The sequence below is a fragment of the Lacerta agilis genome, chromosome 12, assembly GCF_009819535.1.
Source record: "Lacerta agilis isolate rLacAgi1 chromosome 12, rLacAgi1.pri, whole genome shotgun sequence".
NCBI classification, from domain to species: domain Eukaryota; kingdom Metazoa; phylum Chordata; class Lepidosauria; order Squamata; family Lacertidae; genus Lacerta; species Lacerta agilis.
Genome location: NC_046323.1, coordinates 25,554,142 through 25,577,503, shown reverse-complemented (window position 1 = coordinate 25,577,503; position 23,362 = coordinate 25,554,142). Strand labels below are relative to the sequence as shown.

At 44.4% G+C, this 23,362-nt stretch overlaps 1 protein-coding gene and 1 long non-coding RNA gene across 2 annotated transcripts; one reads left to right on the top strand and one right to left on the bottom strand.

Annotated features, from left to right (window-relative positions):
- Nucleotides 1-1,380: 1,380 nt before the first annotated feature.
- Nucleotides 1,381-7,975, bottom strand: LOC117055648. Its single transcript, XR_004427664.1, has 3 exons — nt 7,865-7,975; nt 3,343-3,469; nt 1,381-1,424 (listed from the first exon to the last, which is right to left on the bottom strand). It is a non-coding gene; the product is annotated as an uncharacterized LOC117055648 (long non-coding RNA).
- Nucleotides 7,976-8,052: 77 nt separating this feature from the next.
- On the top strand, nt 8,053-22,991 carry TSPAN13 (tetraspanin 13). The gene is made up of 6 exons (XM_033165346.1): nt 8,053-8,234; nt 17,411-17,578; nt 19,800-19,880; nt 21,192-21,305; nt 21,668-21,778; nt 22,451-22,991. The coding sequence occupies exons 1-6, from the start codon at nt 8,172-8,174 to the stop codon at nt 22,523-22,525; spliced, it is 612 nt and encodes a 203-aa protein (XP_033021237.1). The 5' UTR covers nt 8,053-8,171; the 3' UTR covers nt 22,526-22,991.
- Nucleotides 22,992-23,362: the final 371 nt, after the last annotated feature.

Sequence of the window (23,362 nt, the reverse complement as noted above, 5' to 3'; positions counted from 1 at the left end):
ATTCTATGTGCGCTTCCAAAATTAATGTGACAATAAATTAACAGGTCTCCATCCCAAGTAAATTCAGACTTGTGGGTTACTGTGCCAAAAAAAAAGAAGTAGTCTGGGATCCACTGCTGAAACAGATGAGAAGGGGGGAATGGAAGTGAAGAGAGCAGAGTTCAAATCTTTTGTTTAGCCACGAAGCCCACTGGGTGGGCTTAGGGCCAGTTAATTCTCTCTCGGCCTGCGCTACCTCACAGGGTCGTTGTGGAGATAAAAGAAAGCAGGAGGGGAGAACTTTGTACGCCACGTCAAGCTGCTTGATGGGTTAAAATAGGATTATTTCACACTCTTCTGGTTCTTTTAGACAGCTACGTTTCTTGGAGCAGGCACAGAGATATGAGAGGATATGTGCCTTTGGAAACCATATGGCAGAACAGCAGGAGGCCTTCTGGGCTGTTAAATGCTTCTCCAGCTCCTTCGAGCTCATTAAGCAGACCTTCATTTTCAACTGGTGATGTTTTATTTAACAGTGAGCGGGTCTCGTTTTTTTCCGCTTTCCCATCAGCTGCTGCCATATTGCTGGGTGGTGTCAGCCTGTCACCAACCGGAGAGGCTCAGATTGGGAAGTCAGGTCGCAATCTGCCTTATCTGGTGCTGCGCTGGGGGATTTGTCACCTGCAAGGCGAGCTGCGACAGTTCGCTTCCAGCTGAATAGGCTCCCTGGTATTGACAAGCTGACGGGAGTTTAGCCTAGTGTTAAAAATAATAGGTACAAAAATAAGAAAAAGAGACTCGCCAGGGATGGGGTTGAAATCTGATTTTGTTTGCAACTGATACTTGATTGAAGCGCAATTACGGTATGCTTCAAAATTTGCACTTCCTGGAATGTTGCGATGCAGTTCTCCAGCCAAATAAGGCGCGCAAAAATGGATATATTAGGGGAAAGCGTGCCTACAAATGCACACATTAGTGAAACAAACACACAAAAACACACTACATTAGGGGGAAATTCTAACCAAAAATTGTCAAAAAGCATGCCAAAAGTGGGAGAAATTTGCACTAAGACGTTGTTGAATTTTACAGTGACGTAAAATTCTCCTTTTAATTTCTCCTTGCTACAGAAATGAGGAGCCATGAATTTCAGATGGGGAAAATGAGACGCTGAACTGACAGATTCGCTCATCCCTATACTGACCTTAAAACTCTGGCCATACTCATATGTACACAATCTTCACCCCCTAAATATGTAAAAGCCCCCAAGCTGCAGTCACGTCAACCTTTTGTATTACCATAGGTTCCACTTGAAAAGTCACCATAAAGTGAGCAAGCCAAAGCTGTGCACCAGGTTGGGCAATGAGCAAATGCTCCAGGTTTGAAGAGGCCTCGGCACATATTTCATGGGCCACATTGGCTTGCCTTCTGTTGGGTTACACAGCTGCCTAGCAAGAGAAGGTAAGGTAAACTGCAAGAAATCCACACAATTGAAAACCGTCAGAAATAGCAGGGTCCCAAGTCATTATAGGGTGGATGAATCCCTTTCGATCATGGTCAACTGTCCTGCCCATGGAAAGAAAAAGAGAAATTCTGCAACACCGCCTTGTGTTGCTGGAGGGGGGGGGGAAATACAGAAATGATAACATTAAAGGTTGAAATGTGGGTTAGCAAGGTTGAGCAAATGAAGGTTGGAATGCGAAGGTTGTCATTGCAAGAGAAGGATGGAAAAACGTGTGTGCAGGAGCTACTGCTATAACTGTTAAGGACAAAGGAAGGAAGGAAAGATAAGAAAGCTGCTTCACCTCATGATTGTAGTAGAAGGAAGCACAGCCATAAAAGACCTAGCTTCCCGCCCCCCTTTGCTTGAAAGTGTATAAATGTGCGTGCTGTTCTCATATTCGCTGTCCCACCCTTCAACTACTTGCTGGCTACTACGTTGTGTTTAAGACCTTCCAAGTGTCCCGGTTTTCCAGGGACAGTCCAGGATTTACAGAAGCTGTCAGGTATCTTAATTGATCCCGGAAGGTCCAAATTCCTTAGGATGTCCCTATTTTCGTACACACACACACTCTTTTATTTATGCATTTTACATATCTCAGTATATCAATTATACAATTGTCATAGTTTATCTTACACACTTTGGCTCCCACACACATCCCTCTGTGGGGGTCCGATTTAGTCCTTGTCGAGCTGTATCACCTTAATTACCACCCCTCTTCTGCTTATTTTTAAATGCTGCTCATATATCTAACCCCGCTTATCTGATTTGTTATGTTTCTTTAAATATTCGCTAAAGTATTCTCGCTCTTCTTTTATATCCAACTCATCCCGATTTCTTACCTTTGCAGTCAACATTGCTAGCTCAGCACATTCTATTACCTTATTCTGCCAGTCTCCTTTTGTGGGACAATTTTTGTCCTTCCACCTTTGGGCATAAATTATTCTGGCCGCTGTTACTGCATAGAGAGGAAAAGACTATGTACTTTCTTGGGTATTTCACCCTCTACTATATGTCCCTATTTTCATCGGAGAAATGTTGGAGCGTATGGAGTTATGCAACCCCCAAACCAAGAAGAAACTATACAACCTTTAAAAGACATCTGAAGGCTGCCCTTTTATTGGGAGGTTTTATTTTAATGTTTAATGTTTTATTATGTTTTTATATATGTTGGAAGCTGCTCAGAGTGCCTGGGGCAACCCAGTAAAATGGGCGGGGTATATTATTATTATTATTATTATTATTATTAGAACGTCCCTATTTTTATCGGAAAAAATAATAGAATCATAGAGTTGGAAGAGACCACAAGGGCCATCCAAGTCCAACCCCCTGCCAAGCAGGAAACACCATCAAAGCATTCCTGACAGATGGCTGTCAAGCCTCTGCTTAAAGACCTCCAAAGAAGGAGACTCCACCACACTCCTTGGCAGCAAATTCCACTGTCGAACAGCTCTTACTGTCAGGAAGTTCTTCCTAATGTTTAGGTGGAATCTTCTTTCTTGTAGTTTGAATCCATTGCCCCGTGTCTGCTTCTCTGGAGCAGCAGAAAACAACCTTTCTCCCTCCTCCATATGACACCCTTTTATATATTTGAACATGGCTATCATATCTCTTCTCCAGGCTAAACATACCCAGCTCCCTAAGCCGTTCCTCATAAGGCATCGTTTCCAGGCCTTTGACCATTTTGGTTGCCCTCCTCTGGACACGTTCCAGCTTGTCAGTATCCTTGGATGTTGGAGGGTATGCAAAAATGTCCTGTTTGACTGACAACTGGATCTCATGGGCCGTCCAGGCGGAACCCACAGGTTATTGAGTCCTGAACCCCAATACCCTAACAGCACCACTCGTCTGCTCAGTTCACTCACGGGTAGCCAGAGAAGCCATGGGGTCACCAGGGGAAAGTTGCTGCCCTTTCCCATGGAAGCGATGATTCCCGCTGCTTAGATATATTGTCCACTTGCCAGCGATGCCATTGAAAGACAACAAAGGGGCCTGAAAGAAACAAGGACTGTGCGTGAGACGGAGCAGGGATAAAGGAGACTCAGGACAAAGCAAGCAAGAAGAATACAGGCACTGCAAGTCTGCTTGCAGCAGCAATATTACGCGAGTGCAAGAGAACTGTGCTATGCATAAAATATCAGCCTTGGGAAGAAGACACATGCGCTGCATTTCACACATAGCACCACCTGTCTTAGAATATTTGCACCATAGGCTTTGCATCACTTTTGCGGGTATGCCGACCTGCAAAAATATTAGGTGCAGCTACAAGTATATTCAGTGGGGTTGGGTGAACCAGGTTTATCTTGTCCGTTTGTCTGTTGCTCTCGCTGTCCACCAACATGTGCAGTTGCGTGCCAAAAGCTGAATCTTGCACACATACACACATGTGGCTTTTGATAACAATCACTAATTTTGCACTGCAGTCCTACCCATTTCTGCTCAGAATTAAGCTCCGCTCAGTTCAATGGGAGTTACTTCCAGGTAAATAAGTTTGTAAGGCTGGGTTTCACGAAGGAAGGGGTAGCATTTCCCCAGCAACTTGTTTTGAGTCTTGGGGGGGGGGGAATGTGACTTCTCTCTATCAGATTAAACAAACTGGGTAAAATATATTTGGACTCACAGTACAAAGTTAACCTCCAGCTGTGATTACTTTGCTTCCTAAACTTTGCAGTCTGCAGTGAAACTGTCCTCGCAGGAAAAGAAAGTTATTTGTGCCTGTGAAAATGTGAGGTTGCAAACGTTATTTTCGGTTGCTTGCTCCCAATTCTCCCCAATTCTTGCTTGCTTTCCCCTCCCCCCACAGGTGAGAAAAAGACTGCCAGTCAGTTGGGGGAGGGGTTCCCCTTTTAATAATGCATGATGGAAAGGGACCAGGACAGTGGAAGGCGATGCTGAAAAATTCAGAGCTATGACAAAGGGAACATGACTCTGGTTATTTGATCTCTGCTTTTCTGCTGGCTCCACCAAATCATGTGCTTGTGTAGAGTATCGGAGTTGCGTCAATACGTCTAGACAGCAGATCTTTTTTTGTAAGCTACCTTAAAACTCAAATTTGGACGTCCTTGCGGATAAAGGATTAAATACTGCAGCCCCATTTCAGAAAATGCACGGATCCCAGTGAACAGCTTCATGCTTACAGGATGGTAGTTCCTTGCATGCATTCCTACATTGTTTTATTGCGCTCAGAAAAATGGACCAATTAAAAAAGAGAGAGCATCAAAAAAGAATGCCACATCAAACAGGCACACAGGAGCCCAATGTGGATCAGGTGCACAACTGCTACCTACTCTGGCTCTCAACAAGAGGAATAATAGAATCATATAATTGCAGAGTTGAAATGGAAGCTGAGGGTCGTCTAGTCCAACCCCCTGCAATGCAGGAATCTCATCTAGGTCATATATGATCCAACCTCTGCTTAGAAACCTCCAAGGAAGGAGAGTCCACCACCTCTTGTCCAAACACCTGTCACTGTCAGAAAAGTTCTTCCCAATGTTTAGTCAGAATCTCCTCTCTGGTAACTTGGTTTGAGTCCTACCCTCCAGAGCAGGAGAAAACAAGCTTGCTCCATCTTCCACGTAGCAGCCTTTTAGATAATTGAAGATGGCTTTGTGATGGACAGTAGAGTCTGGTTCCTCTGAAACTCCACCAGTGTGCTGGAGCCTCTCACGGACTGGCTACAGAGTCACTTTGGGGGGGGGGGGAAGACTAAAAGGAGCAGTTTCTGAAGGAGAAGGTTAGATAGGGGTTTGGTTTTGAGAAGGGGCAAAGGTTCAGGTTAAGAAATATGGTTTGATTGGAGTTGCGAATTAGGGAATGAGATAAGGAGAACTGGTTCTGAGTGAAGTTCAACTTACACACTGAGGAGACTATCCATAGCGAGAGGAAAGAGCCTTGGAGCTTGGATAGGGAGACCTGGTTGAGGGTCTGGGGAAGGTATAGAGACAGGAGTGTCCTGGGAAGGCTGTGAGTGAACCGGGAAAGGTAGATCTTGTGGGAATGCAGGCTACCTGGGTGTCAGTATAGCCAGGAGGGGAGAGTACTTCTAGGTACTGAAGACTCCTGGCCCAAGGGGTGAGGTGATCCCCTGGGTCTGAGAATACCTCAGATGTAGGATTGTTAAAGGAGTAGGTAACTGAGGAGAAGTGAACCAAAGTATTAAGCTATAAAGGAAGCAGGATGGTGTCAAAAGTATTTAATTGTAATATCTAAGTGAGAGAAACAGAGTTGAGCATTTTACCAACTTTTCTAGAAACCTGGATATTTACCACCTGACTTTTTTGTAACTGAAGTTTAAGAAGAGTTGTTCCTATAGTATTGTGTTTAAGACTGAGTCATCTCATAGTTACTTAAAGTAAATAAGTTAACTTCTACCTGAAAGGACGCATTTCTTGACTCACTTTGTTTCATAAACTTCTTGTTTAATAAAGCTTTTCTTTTTAGTTTGATCAACTCCTGCTTGAGACCCTAAATCGTTAAGTTTTCCCTCACACAAGTCCCCCACTAGATAATCTGTGGTAAATTGTAGAAATGTGTTTAATTGGTATACTGTAAGGTGGGTGCACTATATTTAATTGGGGGCAGTTAGTGGGAGTGGATCTGCCACATTATTAATTGGTGGTAATAAGTGGTGGGTCCACTCCAGCTATCAGTCTCCTCTTTTCAAAACTAAACACACCCAGCTCCTTCAGCTGTTCCTCATCAGGCCTGGTTTCCAGACCCTTGATCATCTTGGTTGCCCTCCTCTTCACGTGTTCCAGCTTGTCAATATCCTTCTTAAATTGTGGCGCCCAGAACTGGATGTAGTATTCCAGATGTGGTCTGGCCAAGGCAGAATAGACTTCCCTTGATCTGGACACTATATTTTGTTGATGCAGCCTAGCATAGCATTAGCTTTCTCTTTCTTTCTTTCTTTTTGCTGCTGCTGCTGCATCATACTGTTAACACATGTGAAGCTTGTGGTCCACCAAGACCCCTAGATCCTTTTCACATGTTCTATATCAGTAAGCCTGGCTTTTGTCCTTTCACCCACAAACACGTTTCATCCAGAATGCTTCTCAAACCAGTTTGAATATGTTCTATCCTTTGCAGCTGGGCAGCCTACTTGCATCCTTCTACCTACTGCATTTCCCCTCCTTTTGACTTTGCTGCATGAAATGTGACTAGTGCATGACGCAGCATCTGTGCCAGCTTGCTCTTTAAACTGTGGACTTGCCACTCCAAATATTGACACAGGCCTTTATCTTTTCTCCCTAGCAAGCTGGGCGATTCACTGAAATAAAACGCCTTGAGTGTGCAGGTACTCAAGACCGTTCATGTTATATTGGCCAGCTGCAGAATGGAGTACAGAGTTCATAAAGGTTGTCAAATACATGGCAGAAGTGGAACTCTGGGAGCTGGTTAATATAAGAGACTGAAAGCCCAGCAGTGCTCACTTTGGCCATATGCATAATATACGTTTAAAGCGCTATGACACCACTTAAACAGTCATGGCTTCCCCCAAAGAATTCTGGGAGCTGTTCTTTGTTAAGGGTGCTGTCGTCACTAAGATAACCCCAGACAGGTTGTTACAAAGATTGAAATCCTAAACACCATTACTAGAGTGTAGACTGCATTGAGCACAGTGGGACTTACTTCTGAGTAAACACACATATTTCCCCACCATTTATAAGCTGCCTGATTGTAATCAAACTTCTAAGAGGTTTACCACCCCCACCCCCACCCCCAAAAACCCATAGCATTGCACCATAACCAAAATTTTATTTTGATGGTGAAGATGCTGCCTTCAGTCTCAGGGTGCCAAGGAACGTGGCATATAAAAAAAAATAAGAATTGTTTCAAAATACAACGATTCAACCTCGAACATACTTTAAACAATGGTCCAGATAACTATTGGGATGCACCTATTCCTTCCGAAAGAACACAGAGACCTATACGATTTCCTGAAGGCTGATTGATTGATTGATTAGATTGTACACAACCAAAGGTGATTGATTAGAACAGATGGTAGGCAACTGACTGCAGTAGCTAACCTGGTGCCCTCCAGATGTTATTGGATACCACTTCCCACCCCCCTCCCCTGACTATTGGACCTGGAGGCCACCACCACCTGGAGGGCACCACGTTGGCTACCCACCGTGGTCGATCACTGGAACCCCACGAACCCGCAGAAAATGGCGCAAAGCGCTTTTTGACGCCGGTGCTCTTAGCTGCTCCCTCCCCTCCTCGAGCAACCAGAATTGGGTGAGCGTCTGTTTGGCTTTCGGGGCGCCTCTGGCTCTCCCATTTCCTCGCGCGCAGCACGATCACCAAGAGAGGAGGCGCCCCTCCCTTCCCGGATCTCGGCCCCCGCCGGGTCAGCGGGCCGGGCGCCTATTTGCATATTTTTACCTTTGTCTCCTCCGGCCAGCCAATGGGCGCGCGTGGCTGCTGCTCCTGGCCCGGCCCCCTCGAGCTTCCCGAGCTGGTGCAGCCGCCGCTTCTTCCAGCTCGCTGGGAAACAGGGGCTTCTCCGCCGCCCTCGCCGCGTCTGATCCTTTCTGCTAGGAGCGTGGGATCCTCCGGCAGCTAAGGACCGCTCCTCAGCCAGCCAAAGAGGGGGGTGGGGTAGAGTAGATCCACCCACCCCCAGCTGTTGAAATCTACTCGATCGGCAGGCGATCGCCGCAGTAGCGGCGGCCACAAGCGCAGAGGCGCGATGGTTTGCGGCGGCTTCTCCTGCTCCAAGAACTGCCTGTGCGCCCTCAACCTGCTCTATACGGTGAGTGGAGGCGCACGTCGGGGGGAAGCGAGCCGGCCGGGCGGGGCGCGCCTCCCTGGCCCACGCGGGGAGCCTGGCGCGCCTGTTTTCCCTCGCCGCCCGGAGGCAATGGGCCCCCCCTCCCGCTTCCTCCGGTGGGTCGGGAAAGGGCCACCTTTGAGGCCTGGGCGGTCGCCAAGCGGAGCCTCCCGAGTTGGCCTGGGAAACCGGGTAGCCAACGGCTCCTGAAAAGCCGCCGGGCCCCTTAGGCGCGCCGGCTGCACCTGTTGGGGTGAGGCGGAGGAAGGGGGCAGCCTGCAATCCGCTTCGGCAAGCGCCTCCCTTTCTTCGTCTTGACGCCGGTTTAAAGGGCTGCGTGGCCACAAGCCGGTTTTTTTTGGGGGGGGGGGTGTCCTTTTTCCGGAAGTGAATTCATCGCTTGGGTTTTTTTTTGGGTGGCGCAGAAAATTTCCCCATCGAGGTTGCCCACCTTGCCCCGGTGCTTTTAACACGACTGCGGAGCAGACAGCAATAATTCAGCGTTGTCTCTCCCCTTCCCAACAGTGGGGGAAACTTCGCTTGTTGAGCTTCTGCCTACTGGGCATCTGTTTCCAGGGACAAGCAGACACCTGCCAGGAGAAAATGGCAAAAGGGGTGCTGGTGGGTCATATTGAGCTGGGAAATCTTCCATGACGTAGCCTTATATTGAAAAAAAGAACTGGGCCAGGCAGCAGGTAAACTCAACGTCTACCTTTCCCCCTTAGCTCTTATTCTTTACATACCATGTTTGCTACACCTGCCAGGTGAGGAAGTCAATTCTGCCCCATCATGAACCTTACAAACTTCATCGTTTCCAAGGTGCTGCAGGATGTTAGCTGCAATCCTTTCTAGCCCTTACCTGGGAGTAAATTTCACTGAATTGGGTGGAACAGAGTAGACATGCTTAGGATTGTGCTGCCTGCCTTGCTTTTCCCCTTTGTTTTATTGTTGCAAAATAGTAACTTATCAGTGTGGTGGTACCTCGGTTTACAAACTTAATCCGTTCTGGAAGTCCGTTCTTAAACCAAAACCGTTATTGAACCGAGGCGAGCTTTCCCTAATGAGGCCTCCCGCCATCGGTGCCCTTCAACCGTTTGGATTCCATTCTTAGACCGAGGTAAAGTTCTCAAACCAAGACACTATTTCTGGTTTTGCGGAGTTTGTAAACCGAATCATTCTTAAACCGGACTGTTCTTATACCGAGGTACCACTGTACTATGGAAAATGGTCTCTTACGTTTCCGATTATGATATATATATATTAAGTGCCACAGGCTTTATTAATTTCTTGAACCTATTTTTCATATTTAATCCCTTTCACTTTAAAACACATAAAGAGAAGTAATTTCCTCCTAAGTTTAGGAAGCCTATAAGCCATGTGATCACAGCTTTTATCCTTTGTTTCCCTGATGTGGCAGCAGTGAACTCTTTAATCTGTTTAAGATGCCCTGTATCTCTGTGTTTTGACTGGGACTGTATGTTGGACAAAACTTGTTTCTTTTTTTAAAAAAACAAAAACAAAACAAAACTGCTGGTATGGATCCCTAAGCAATTATTTGAAAGTGAGCTCCACTGAAATCAGTAAAAGCTACTTCCGGCTATAACTGAGCCAGAAGTAGGAACCTATGGCACTTAAGTGGGCCAGAATCACTTTAGTTTACAAAATGCTTTACAGTCTTTGCTGCTACTTCATATAGTGCTAGGATCTCCAAGACGGTGCCCATGGGCACAACGGCTACCTCAGACACTGTTTCTTCTGTGAAATGGGTATTTTGAGCTGCCAGTGGAAGTTCCTTAAGCTTCCAAATATGCCCCCAGCCCCCCCAAAAAAGATTGAGGACTGCTATAGCACAAAGGGTAACTTAGAATTGAACAGAATTAATCAGGCATTATTATTTTTAGAAAAAAAGGTGCTGGTGCTGGTACTTGCCATGAAGTTGTTACACGCTTTTAACATTTGAAGAAAAAGGTGCCGGTACTGTGTACCCTTGAGTACACCCCACCCACCCACCCACCACAAAGCACTGGAATTAGTGCACAGACCATATCAAAATAGAACAGGATGAAATACAACGCGATATCCATCTGGAAGTGAAACATGTTTAAACAGTTAACCTACAGAAATTGCTGCTGCAAAATGTGACACTGGGCCATATGTAGCTTAAACCAGGCAGAGGGTGCCTGCCCTGTGGAACGCCCTCCCATCAGATGTCAAGGAAATAAACAGCTATCCTACTTCCAAAAGGCATCTGAAGGCAGCCCTGTTTAGGGAAGTTTGTAATGTTTAATGCTGTGTTGTGTTTTTAATTGTGATTGGGAGCCGCCCAGAGTGGCTGGGGAAACCTGGCCAGATGGGTGGGGTATAAACAAATTATTATTATTATTTTTAAAGGGGGGGGGGGGTTGGACAAAATCTGCCCATAGGCTGTCAGTGGCCACAAGTCAGGATCACTTCCAGGTTCAGAGATAAATTGAGCCTGAATACTAGTTTGCTAGGGAGTGAATAGTTGCCCCCATGACCTGCTTGTGGTCTTGTCTCAGGCATCTGGTTGACTACTGTGGAAGACATTCTCCTGGAGGAGATAGACTTCATATGAGCTACCTTGGAGCAATCTCACATTCCACAGACTCAAACAGAATGGGTGGATCCCTGTGCCCACTTCTTACAGCAGTTGCTTCTCTCCCCCTCCCCAAAATGATGGTTACCCTTGAAAAACGATATTAATCCTGCAATCCTAAAAAAAACCAAGCTCAAGTATTGTTACCCTAGAGAATAATGCTGCTTTATGTCTTCCCATGCTTACACTTACCAGCATCAGTCATGGTCAAGCAAGAGGTACCCCTAGACATGGAGCAATGCCAATGTTTGTAGCTTTAAAAGGGGGGGGGAAGGAAAACTTTAAAGGAAAAGAACTAAAAGGAACCAAACTAAAATGGGAAAGCTAAAAAGGAATCAGAAAAGTTAAGGCAGTTCATAATCCTGAGAGTCTGAGAGGAAGCATACTGACAACTGAGTTGGTGGAGGAATAGAATGAAGTGGCGGGAGAGGAAGGAGGCACATAAGATATGTAGAAAGAATCATCACATTGTTTGCATAGGTCTTTCCTTGGTCCACACTGAAAAATGTCCCCAGGGACAGAACAGAGAGTTCTCCATAGACATTGATGGACATATCCAATATTTTAATGTAACTGGTGGACTTTTTTCCCCTCAGGATGGGGGGAAGCCAAATGGAAGACAGAGGAGACAGTCACCTAAAAATATGCCAATGAGACTTTAGAGCAGTCTTTCTCAACCTTGAGTCCCCAGGTGTCCCCTAGCTAGCAGGACCAGTGGTCAGGGATGATGGCCAACATCATCTGGGGACCCAAGGTTGAGAAAGACTGCCCTTAGAGTGTTAAGTGGTATGAGATGCTGGCTGACTGACTGGAGGAGTAGAGAAAAGCCTGGGGGGGAGTACAATGGAGCAGAATCTCACTTGTGCTATTAGAAGAAGAAAAAGCTATGTCAGCCAGGGGTGTATCCCTTCCAAGGACGTTCTTCGTAATATGTCAAAAGCCACACCGTACACTACATCCTGACACATACATGTGAGAGCATCACAGATACGTATGTGTGATTTGGACACTGTGGGCAAGGATGTAACCATGGCAAAGGTGCATATCTTGCCACGTAATGTGTGGAACATCTCCGGGTCTGGCCAATCGTAATCTGCTAGGCATTTAATTACGGGACGTGTAAGTTACACCTGTCAGCTCATTTTGATTACCTGCCTTTAAGTGCTTGGAGCAGGGAACCGGAGTAGGCGGGGGAACAAGATCAAGGAGACTGGTAAACAAGGGGTTTGAATAATGCTGGACTCCGGAGAGCTATTTAGGGATTTCCAAGGGATTACTGCAGCCATTTGAAGTTAAAATTTGATACTGGTTAAAAATCCTGACACTTGAGTAGTTTTTGAAATTAATTAACTAGAAGAATCACGGCATTCTTTGTAGCACTCAGGGTGGCCTGCGATAATGTAAATGATAATATCAGGTCGTGCTGGAGCAGCTCTGTTGGTTAGAGCGCTGTGCTGATAACGCCAAGGTTGCAGGTTCGATCCCCGTGTGCAACATCTGCATATTCCTGCATTGCAGGGGGTTGGACTTGATGATCCTCAGGGTCCCTTCCATCTCTAGGATTTTATGATGAAATGCTGGGAGGAAAATAAAACAACACTACAATTAAACAACGGAAGAGCAATAACTTGGTTATCTGCTGTACCTGTCTGTCTAAAAACAGGAAGGGAGGTGGTATCCATCCCTTGAAAAGATCTTAACTGGGCATGTTAAATTTCTGCAGGAATACACTCCTGAGGGAGTCCCACTATCTTGGTGGGGGCACAGAGAAAGCCTTTGCTGTGTCCAGTTGTGCAGGGGTGGGGAATCTTTGACCGAAGGACCCCTCCAGGCCTTTAAAACTGGCCCTCGGGACTCTCGAAGCCTTGCCTCCTCCCAGACCACACTCCTCATAAACCCTCAAGTGCTCTTGCCTGTCTGGAATGCATCCTTGAACTGCGATGTGTCTCTAGAAGCTTCTGACTTTTGCATGGGCGGAATGTAGCTTTCTGTACAAACATCCTTTGCTCTGCCCCTGTTTACTTTTCACCCAGCCTACTTTTGCTCCTGGCCCTGCCTGCCACACTGGCATGTCCCCCACCTCCCGCTCCAACTCCCCCAGAAGGTTTTCATGGGGGATTGTGACCCTCTGACCTAAAAATGTCACTCCCCACCCTGCAGTTGTGCTTGAGCCACTTCTGGGAAAATGAAAAACAAATAAATACCAGTCTGCTCAACAGCTCTTACGGAGTAGACAGGCTTGTATGGCAGAAAAAGCATATATAATTGGTGTTTTACCTTCACAACAACAGGTTAGGCTCATATATATAGACTGTATGTGAGGAGCCATCATTCAATGGGTAGAGGACCATGCTTTGCATTCTGAAAGTGGCTGGGGAATCAGGTAACAGGTGATGGGAAGGAATCACTAGCATCCCCAAACTTGGCCCTCCAGATGTTTTGGGACTACATTTCCCATCATCCCTGACCACTGGTCCTGTTAGCTAGGGATGATGGGAGTTGTAGTCCCAAAACATCTGGAGGGCCAGGTTTGGGGATGCCTACACTAGCAGTCGCAGATATTCTCCAGGGTCTCAGAGTCTGTAATAGTAGGCTACATGGATAAAGAGCCTGACCTGAAATAAGGACCTCTCTAATTTCTGTGGTAATCTTGTGAGCTTTGTATCTGAATTGGCTGAGTATGAGTTGTATCCTTTTCAAGGCACCCCAGAATGCACCTCTTGGAAGCACTTCCTGTTTCATTGGTGCTTTTTGGAACATGGGGGGTCTGGACATCTGGACAGCTGCTTTGGGTGCTTGTACCCAATTTCTAGTTCTGATTACTTAACACCCGACTTGGGTTGGCTTTACTGCTGAGGGTCAAGCCCTTAAAAAAGAAAGAAAGAACCGTTTATTATGACTTTACATATCAAAGAAAAACAAACGAAGAAACAAAACTCAGAGCTTATATACACCTCCTATTTGGTTACAGCAAATGTAAGAGCAAAACATGTGGCTGACAGAAAATGTTTCACAAATGTACAGGCCACAACACACACACAAAATAGACACTAAGTGAAACAATTGGGGAAGCATCATAGAAGTACTCAACCAGCCAAACGTAAAAAGAAGAATATTAACTCAGTCCTCCCACATGTGTTGATGAAGAAAGCCCCAATCATGCTCTTTCCCTCAACATGTAATAAATTAAACTAACCATTGTACATGAACGCACACAAACATTTTTTTCCTCTCCTTGGATTCTTCCCCTCAGCTGGCAAGTAAGTTTTTTCATAAGGGTCAGGGTCAAGCCTTTCTGATGTAGTTGCTGCACCCGCAGCCTCAGTTTGAGTGGAACATGCCATAGACCTGCTAGTTTCCTTGAGGAAGCTTCTGTTGTGCTGTAACATAATAGCTGCTCCTGCCCATGGACAGGTGAAACATTTGGCATCAATAATGAGCTAAACCAGGCATGTCCAAAGTGATTTTTGGGGCCTAATCCTGCCCCCTGCTGGTTTAATCTGGCCCCTGCGGCAGTTTATTTCCTGGAGTAAAATCGTAAAAAAAAACCTCAACAACTTTAATCCTAAAAGAAGCCCAACAACTTCAGTCCTAAAAAATGGTTAACAACTTTGGTCGGCCCTTTGATCTGCCCCCACGGCCCTTCACTTCATCAAATCTGGCCCTCTTCGAAAAAAGTTTGGACACCACTGAGCTAAACCGTTCCTTCCTTTAGGCAAAGCAGGTAGGGGCACATTCGTGACTGGCTTGCACTGGATAAGTGGTTTAGGCAAATTTTTAGAGCGGGAACGGAGAATGGTTTTCAGCCAGAAGGCCACATTTCCTTCTTGGCAACCTTTCAAGGACCACATGTCAGTGAATGCCAGAGGCAAAAATGGGCCGAGAAACCAATGTAAATGTTACCTTTATACGGTAGACTATTTTCTATGCACATTCTCACATCCCTCTCTGTCCAGGAAAGCAAGAAATCATTAGTGTTTTGGTACACATTTCAGTCAGAGGAGAAAACACAGGGTGTGAAGCAGAGCAGGGGGATTTGTGGCCTGAGGAGACTTCTGAGGGTCTCATTCAGCCTCCAACTCTGCAATTCCCTGCCACTGCTTCAGACAGTAGCAGATTGCAGATTTTGCTAGTTTATGTTGCAAGAAAGATGTTTCCAATAAGTGTTTGTTGCTTATTTCGGCTGCGGTCCTATGCTTGGGAGTGTGTTGTTGAACACAGTACCCATTTACTTGAGAGTAAGCCACCATTGAATTCAGTGGGGTTTTCTGCAGTATGCATAAGGATTGCCCTGTAAGAATCACCAAATCTCGAATTTTGTTATCAAGCATGTTACTCAAGAGACTGAACGGTTCTTCTTGGGGTTTATTTTGGAAACTTGGGGACTGTTTTACTAATTTAGCTTTAAAAGAATTAATTCTTGCGCAGACATCACTGGGAGCTTTCAAAGGTGATGTGACAGGTGAATGTAAAAAAATGTGACTGCTGTTCACGTGTGTATATTTAGACTCCTAATGGAGTATAGAGCAAGAAGCCCTCGTTCCTTTCTTTGGTGACACCATGATAAATGTAGGCTCCTCCCTTCATAAAAGATTTTTGACTTCATGGGATGTTTGATATGCCAAACAATAAGTAGTTAGCAATACTTGTGCAATCAACCAACATCTCGACCTGCTTGGCATATTTTGTAGAAGATGTGTGAGCTACACCAAAGGCCCTTGTAATAACTCCTATAACTTAGAAGGTGCGTGGATGATTCAATCCTGCTTCACAAGATGGCCCTGATGATCAGTGGAAAAATACAATGGGAACTATTGGATTTTGGCTTCTTTCAAAAGTTGGTGGTTCTTGTTTTTGTGAAATGTATTAGCAGACTTCCCGGTTTAGAGTACTGGAGGAAATCATTACTGGTTTGGGAAGAACCTTCTTTGAAAATCGAAACCTTGCAACTTACCGGTACGTTGCAGTTCAGTCCGGTGCATTTGCTAGGTGAACCTTCAAACTTCAGATATTTCTGCAAGATAAATTCTTGGCCTTCTCAGTTGACTGCTATCTAACATTGCCTTCACTTCTCCCACGTTATAGCACAGACTTAGGTGGCTCAAACTTACTGCGGTTTACGGAAAGGCAGGAAAGGCAGGAGCTTCCTGCATATAAAAACATGACCTTGCAATCTGACCTAGCTGAACGTAATCTTCCACTTCAAAATGTCATCCAGAACAGGAAAGACAGCTGTATCCCCAAGGTTTTCAAACTTGCTTTGATCAAATTCAGACAAGAAGGGCTTGGCGGGAGTAAAAAGCTGTCTTCCTATTAACGATACTGGATGCACTCTTCTCAGCAAATGACGTGTCTTAGGTCAAGTCTTCATCTCGCTGCCTCCTGTGTCAGCAATATAGAGAATGCTGAAGATAACACGTTGGCAGCTCAGTCTGCAGTTACGCTTCTGGGGTGTGAGATTTCTCAAGCCGTTTGAACAGCCGAGGATCACAATTAATTTCCTGTGCGACTTAATTGTTGTGAAGCACTTCTCTTCACTTGCTCATGGGTGTCGAAACAATGCAATCTATCAAATCAACAATGTATTATTCATCCTTCTGGGTCATTACACAACGGCCTGATCTGACCTGCTAGTAGAATATTTCCAAGAATGTTATAGGACTGATACCTGTTCATGAGGAAAAAAAACTCCCTACCCCGCTCCGTTGGCTATTTGGAGGCACTGGTGACTTGAAAGAACTCATCCCAGTTGGCAAAAAGTCTGTTTTGCTTGGAGTAACAATCTCTTCCTGGTTGTTTGGGACAAGTAGATGTCAGTTCATAATGGAAGCTCCATGGAAGCAAAACCTGTATAAAAGGAAAATGGACATGAAGGCTATTTTCCTTCCATCCACTGCTCCTCCATGTGCCCCCCCCATTTATGTTTAGTTCTTCCTCTCTTTTTTAAAACACCCCCAAAAAAACTTCCACTTGAAGTTTTCAACATGAGCTATGCAACCCAATCTTTGGCTTGATAATTTTATTCTATTTATTTATTTCATAAAATTTATATACCAATTGATTGTTTAAAAAAAACAAAAAAACCTGAGCAGGACAAAACAAATGATATTATCAGTTTACAAAAAAAAAAACCCAGTTAAAAACAGCTATTGAAAACACTTTAAAAACAAGCAAACTCCACAGTAAGCTAAAATCCAGATTAAAGTATGTGTTACCATTCTACATATCTGGATAGGCTTGCAAAAAAAAAAGAGTTTTTTGCAGGCACTAAAAAAAAGTGCTGTGAAGGTGCCTGTACAGTATTACATGCCACTGTTCCGCAGTTTGGAGCAGTCGAGTGGGTATATATAGGGTAATGTGATCTTGGAGGGAAACTGGTCCCAAATTATACTAAAAGTAACACCTTGAACTTGGTAGTAAGTTTCACCGAGCTCCGTGGGACTAATTGCAACGTGCATGGATTTCAGCTTTATATCTTTCTCTCTTTTTTGCTTTTTAGGAAATCCCAGTAATCCTTTTTCCTCTCTCGCTTTCCTTCCAGTTGGTGAGCCTGCTGCTGATTGGAATCGCAGCATGGGGCATTGGTTTTGGCCTCATCTCCAGCTTTCGGGTGGTCGGAGTAGTCATTGCTGTGGGGATATTTCTCTTCCTGATTGCTCTGGTGGGGTTGATCGGCGCCATCAAACACCACCAGGTGTTGCTCTTCTTCGTATCCTTCGACCTGGGCAGTTTTTCTAACACACGACCCATTTTCCACAGAGCTATTTGTAACCCTCTTTTTCCCTCTTCATCTGCCTCGACGAATCCTTGCATTGCAGCTCAGTCTAAATGCGCAGTCACCTAAAGCACAAGGAACATTTATCACGTGGTTGGCCCCTGACCCAGTTATGACATTATTTATTTTTTTCCAAAAAAAAAAAAAGCTGTTTCGTAAAGCAAACAGTTCTCCATCTATAAATGGGTCACAAGACAGTGGTGGTATAACTGGTTTCCTTGAAATAGTTACAGATCACCGATAAGGAATGCCAGCTTGTTTTCTGGGCTTTCTGAAGCAATTATATATCTTACGCTTCCTGCAGCAATCCTGTTTTTCTTCTAGAAGGCGGCACTGCTTATTTCACACACAAGATAGTAGGGTGCATACTTAGAAGCCCAGCGAGAGAATAATTCTTGTATGTACATGGGAGACCCACTTGTCCTTTCCCAGCTGCCTAAAACCCCTGCTTGAATTACTTACGTAACTGCTTCCCAGCTGGAATAGATTTATCATGTACATATACTAGCTATGGTATGGTCTGTCCACTGTTAGACTTTGCATCCATGCATTTCCTCCCTACAGAAAGTGCATTTAGACTTGCAAGTATCCAGTGTATACCTAAAATTAACATTTTAGTTAGTGACAAGGGACAGGGACTTTTTGGTTGTGACCTTCCACTTAGGGAATAATTTTCCCAGCGAGGCCCATTCCTGTCTTTTCAGCACCAGATCAAGGCACTCCTCTGCTTAGATTTGCTGGTATGTGATAGGCTGTTCATTATTAACTACCAGCTTCTAATGATCTTTGGCTATTGATTATGTATTGTGCTGATATTGATCGTGCCAACCTTTATGGGGCAAGGTGTGTTTGTAGTTTGTGTGTGCATAATGTGAATAAATTGTTTCTGTTTTTAATTGCCTCAATCTAAATTTTGGATGTTTTATACTTTTTGTAAGTTGCCATGTCTGGGGTTTTTTTAAGTCACATGGGAAATATGATGATAAATGTTAGTTAATATTCATTATATTATTTTTATTATTAATAATTCCCATCAGCCCCAGCCAGTATGACCAATGGTCAGAGATGATGAGCATTGTTATCCAGCAACATCTGGCGAGCTATAGATTCTCTGCCCCAATGTAGGAAAAATGATTTTTATTTATTTTTTAATTGTAAAAATATTTACATCCCACTATTGCATTAAAAAAAGCAAAGTGCTTTACAACAATAATACATTAAATCATAAAAAATAAAAATAAATTAAAAAATCAGCTAACTGTTATGGAAAGATGTGTTCTTAATTGGCTTCATAGACCTGGTGGAATAGAAGAGTTTTCAGCAAATGTCTGAAAGTTGAAACAGAAGGCACCTGATGAATCTCTGTTAGCACAGTATCCCCCAATATCAGGTCCAAGACACGAAGGACTCTATTTCTTTGTCATTGTGAAATGAGCTTCCACCGATTTGGGCAACAACCGGTGATCCTTCTGCAGATGATTCTGTAGCTGGGGAGAAAAGTGGCTACTCACTAAAATACTTCAGGTTACAATCCCAGACTCACTTACTCGGGGGTAAGTCCCATTGAACTTGCACTCGGTGGGGCTTACTTCTGAGTAGACATGCATATAATGGCTCATCTGACTGCTGCCAGCATTTTGGAGAGAATGGTATCAGTAGAGAGTTCCCCCATACACAATCTCACCCTTTCTTTGATAAGAAACAAAAGACCTTTCTTCTGCTTAAAAATGATTGATGGGTAATAAATCCACCCCCAAATTGCATTTCTGTCATGTGGGGGCTTAGCAAAGGCACTTCCAGTAATGAGGTTTAGGAATGCCACTTGTCAGTAGAGGTAATATGAAGAAATGATTGAACCAAGATGGTTTAAGGAGCAACTTGATCCAAGGCAGTCAGACTGGCAGGCTGGTCAATCAACCAAAACAGAGAATAGACTAGAGTCAGTTTGTTTCTGATTCTCACCCTTAGTGGCACCAGAAAAATATCCTCTTGTCTGTGATGATTACCTTACTTTGCCTCTTGATTGGGCTCCATCTCTTTCAAGCCAAGAGAGGCTAGTTTCTTGGCTAAATAACCCCATTTCGTGCGTACAGTTAACTTTGCGTTTTCATGAATGATGCACATGATCTTGTTGACCTTAACTACGTAACTTCAGTATATGATTATTCTCTTGCTAGTGTTCATTATACAGTTTTCGGTCTCCTGTGCTTGTTTGACATTGAACAAGGAACAGCAGGTAAGAGATGGCTTGTGACTTCTTTGCCTAAGACTGCTCGTAAAGGTAAAGGGACCCCTGACCGTTAGGTCCAGTCGCAGACGACTCTGGGGTTGTGGCGCTCATCTTACTTTATTGGCCGAGGGAGCCAGCGTACAGCTTCTGAGTCATGTGGCCAGCATGACTAAGCCGCTTCTGGCGAACCAGAGCAGCACACGGAAACGCCGTTTACCTTCTCGCTGGAGCGGTCCCTATTTATCTACTTGTACTTTGACGTGCTTTCGAACTGCTAGGTGGGCAGGAGCTGGGACCAAACAACGGGAGCTCACCCCATCATGGGGATTCGAACCACCGACCTTCTGATCAGCAAGCCCTAGGCTCTGTGGTTTAACCCACAGCGCCACCCACTCATAGCCGTGGCTAAATCTGTGTGCTGCTTTTCCATATAGAAGCACCTAGAGTGTCTTGCAACAGGGCAAGAGCAGGAATATGTGTCATTGCTAGAAATAATCTTGTAACTATTCAATTCAAAACATAGAGCAATCAAAATAGTTTTTCTCTAATAGCATTTAAAATTTGTTACAGAGTAGGCAAGTGCAGTCATTAAAACTCATTGTCCACTAATAATATCAAGCTTCAATTATATAAGCCCGAGATACTGGGCAGTGGGTGGTGCTGTGGTCTAAACCACTGAGCCTCTTGGGCTTGCCGATCAGAAGGTCGGCGGTTTGAATCCCTGCGACAGGTTGAGCTCCCGTTGCTCTGTCCCAAACAGAGATTGGGCTGTGTACAACTTGGGAGATCCAAAGTAGTAATGCCAAGAACGGCCAGATAATCATCTGAAAAGAACGCAGCCCATTTACTAGCACATGGCAGAAGTTTAAAGGCTGTGCAACAAAGGAATCCCAGTGCAACAGTTGCACTAGTGGAAGCTTGTTGTACAACAGCTTTTTTTGTGCAATCTGTTGTGCGACAACCTTTGGTAGTGTGCTTGCAATTTGCTTTGCACAACAGTGTTCCACCAGTGCAGCGTGTATACCACTAAGGGACTTTAACTTAGCACTACGTTGGATACAACCCTAATTCCCAGATGGTCAAAGGCATATAATGATATGAGTGAAGGACGATCAATGGCTCTGCCCTTCATAAAGCTACAGGGAAACACGAATTTCTTCTGTGTGGTTAGTTCAGATAAAATGTCCGATCTGGAACAATGGTGATAGTGCCGACACATCTCACTATACAACCATGCCGGGGAATAAGAACTGTCATGTCAAATGGTTGACAAAGAAAGGGTACCCACCTGCTAAATAACTTCTTTGTGTATTCTAGAGCAAACTTCTAGAAGTTGGGTGGAACAACACAAACAACGCCAAGCAGGATATCGAGAGGAATCTAAACTGTTGCGGATTCAATAATGTCAGTGAAGCGGACACATGCTATGCCGTGAGTAAACAACTTGGTTCCATGTTCCACCCCAAAGCCTGTTTTTAGAAGTACTGGACAGCTAACTCTTATCAAGTAACCACAGACACCTGTCTTTGAAAGAAATAATTTGTTTACCTTGCATTTGAGGTACCTGCATTTTATTGGAGTTTAATCACACCTAGAGGGTTTTATAACTATCATAACCTTGGGACACTAGTTGCGAGTTTTGGCCATTAAATTAGCAGCACCTCAATGGATTTTTTATTTTATTTTAGGGGAAGGACATAAATTAGAAGGAGTATCCCTTGTATATGGAAAATGATCTTGATGCATAGGGATATATGACATCTTAAGTGTATTTAATCTTTGCTTCATTACAGAGCTGTGTTAAGCTACAGTCATGCCACCCATGTGCACCAATAATCAAAGAATACTCTGGGATGGTGTTGAGATTTGTAGGCGGCATTGGGCTCTTCTTTAGTTTCACGGAGGTAAGAAAAGCACGGCTTTTGCTTTGTAAAAAGCAACAAGGTTTTTGGGGCGAAGCCTTCAGTGCTGAATGTCTGCTGTAAAATCATCACAAGCTCTTCCCTTGAATCATTGTTATGGGTTTCTGTGGTGGGGAAATTGTCATTTCGTTGATCCGTTCAACTGATTATTGGTTTGTCAAGTAAGTTACCACTTGGGAAATAATAAGGGTATGCATTTTATTAAAAAAAATCTGAACTGTTTCTGAGGCATTGTTCATTCTCTGCTACCATCTGCAATTTGACTCCCGAACCATTCTGTGGAAACAATACAAACCACCACAACCAAAGTAGGTCCATCAAGCTTGACATCTACCATTATCTGCTCTGTGTGAATACTTATAGATGTGCATAGAGCTCTTTCACGCAAGAGGAGTGTGGCCCAGTCAGATGGAGCTGCCTTCACACACCAGCCAAGTATGCAGACAGGCCAACCTCAGGGATTTGCCCCCCTTGCTCACTGTTTCAACACAACCAGATGGCGGTCTGGCCCCCCCAGGACAGCTATGTTTACTATGTTTTGGCTACTTAGGTAAAATGTGGTGGTGGTAGGATATGGAACTTGAGAACTTTATGAACCCCAACAAATGATTTATTTCCTCTCTTCTCTTCTTTCCCTCCCCTCCCTTTCTTCAGATCTTGGGTGTGTGGCTCACCTACAGATACAGGAATCAGAAGGATCCTCGGGCAAATCCTAGTGCATTTCTTTGACCTGGAAACTTTATCGGGGGACTGAATATTTCTTTTCCTGTGTTTTTAAACATGAATTCTCTACCAATTGGCTACTCTCCACATCGGCCTTGGCCTTGTGCACTTGAGATAAGATGGCCTGCCTACAGCTGCTTCTCATCTTGGCTTTTCTTGTATTGCCCCTGGATTAACTGGCTTGGAATGTCACCTGTGCCCCTAATCAGAATCTGGATACTCTAGGAATGCGGGGGGGGGGGGGAGTTCCGTAGGAGTTCTTCTGGTGTTACACTGTCCAACCCTGCATTCTGGCCTTTGACAATTGCTTGCTGTTGCCTTCGGTGGGCAAAAAGGAGAAAAGAGATTTCTGATCTGTTTCGTCTGCCAGAAATTCTTTCTGAAAGATTGGTTTTGAATGCCCAAAGCTGCGTTATGAAACCTGATGTGAATTATGACGCTGTTGTTTCCAACTTTGGTATTATGGGGTGTTTAAAAAAACAAAAAAACCCCACAACAAACCACCCAATAACGTAGACGTCACAGAAAACAATTTCCCACCCTGTGTTCTGCTTCTCCCCTTGTTTCCGTAGGCAATGTGAAAACCTGTGTACATTAGTTATTGTCCGTCTATTTCAGAATTGCCATGGAAACGTAGTGATTCCATTCCAGAGCCCTATTTTTGTCATTTCATTGCATTAATGGATTGTATGTGAGCTTCTTTATTCACTGCAACTCTACACACACACACACACACACACACACACACACATATGAACACATTGGACTGCAGTGGCTCATTGCCATCCAAAGTGGTTAAAATTCGTAATAAATTCTCCATTGACTTTAGAGTGTGGCACAAGG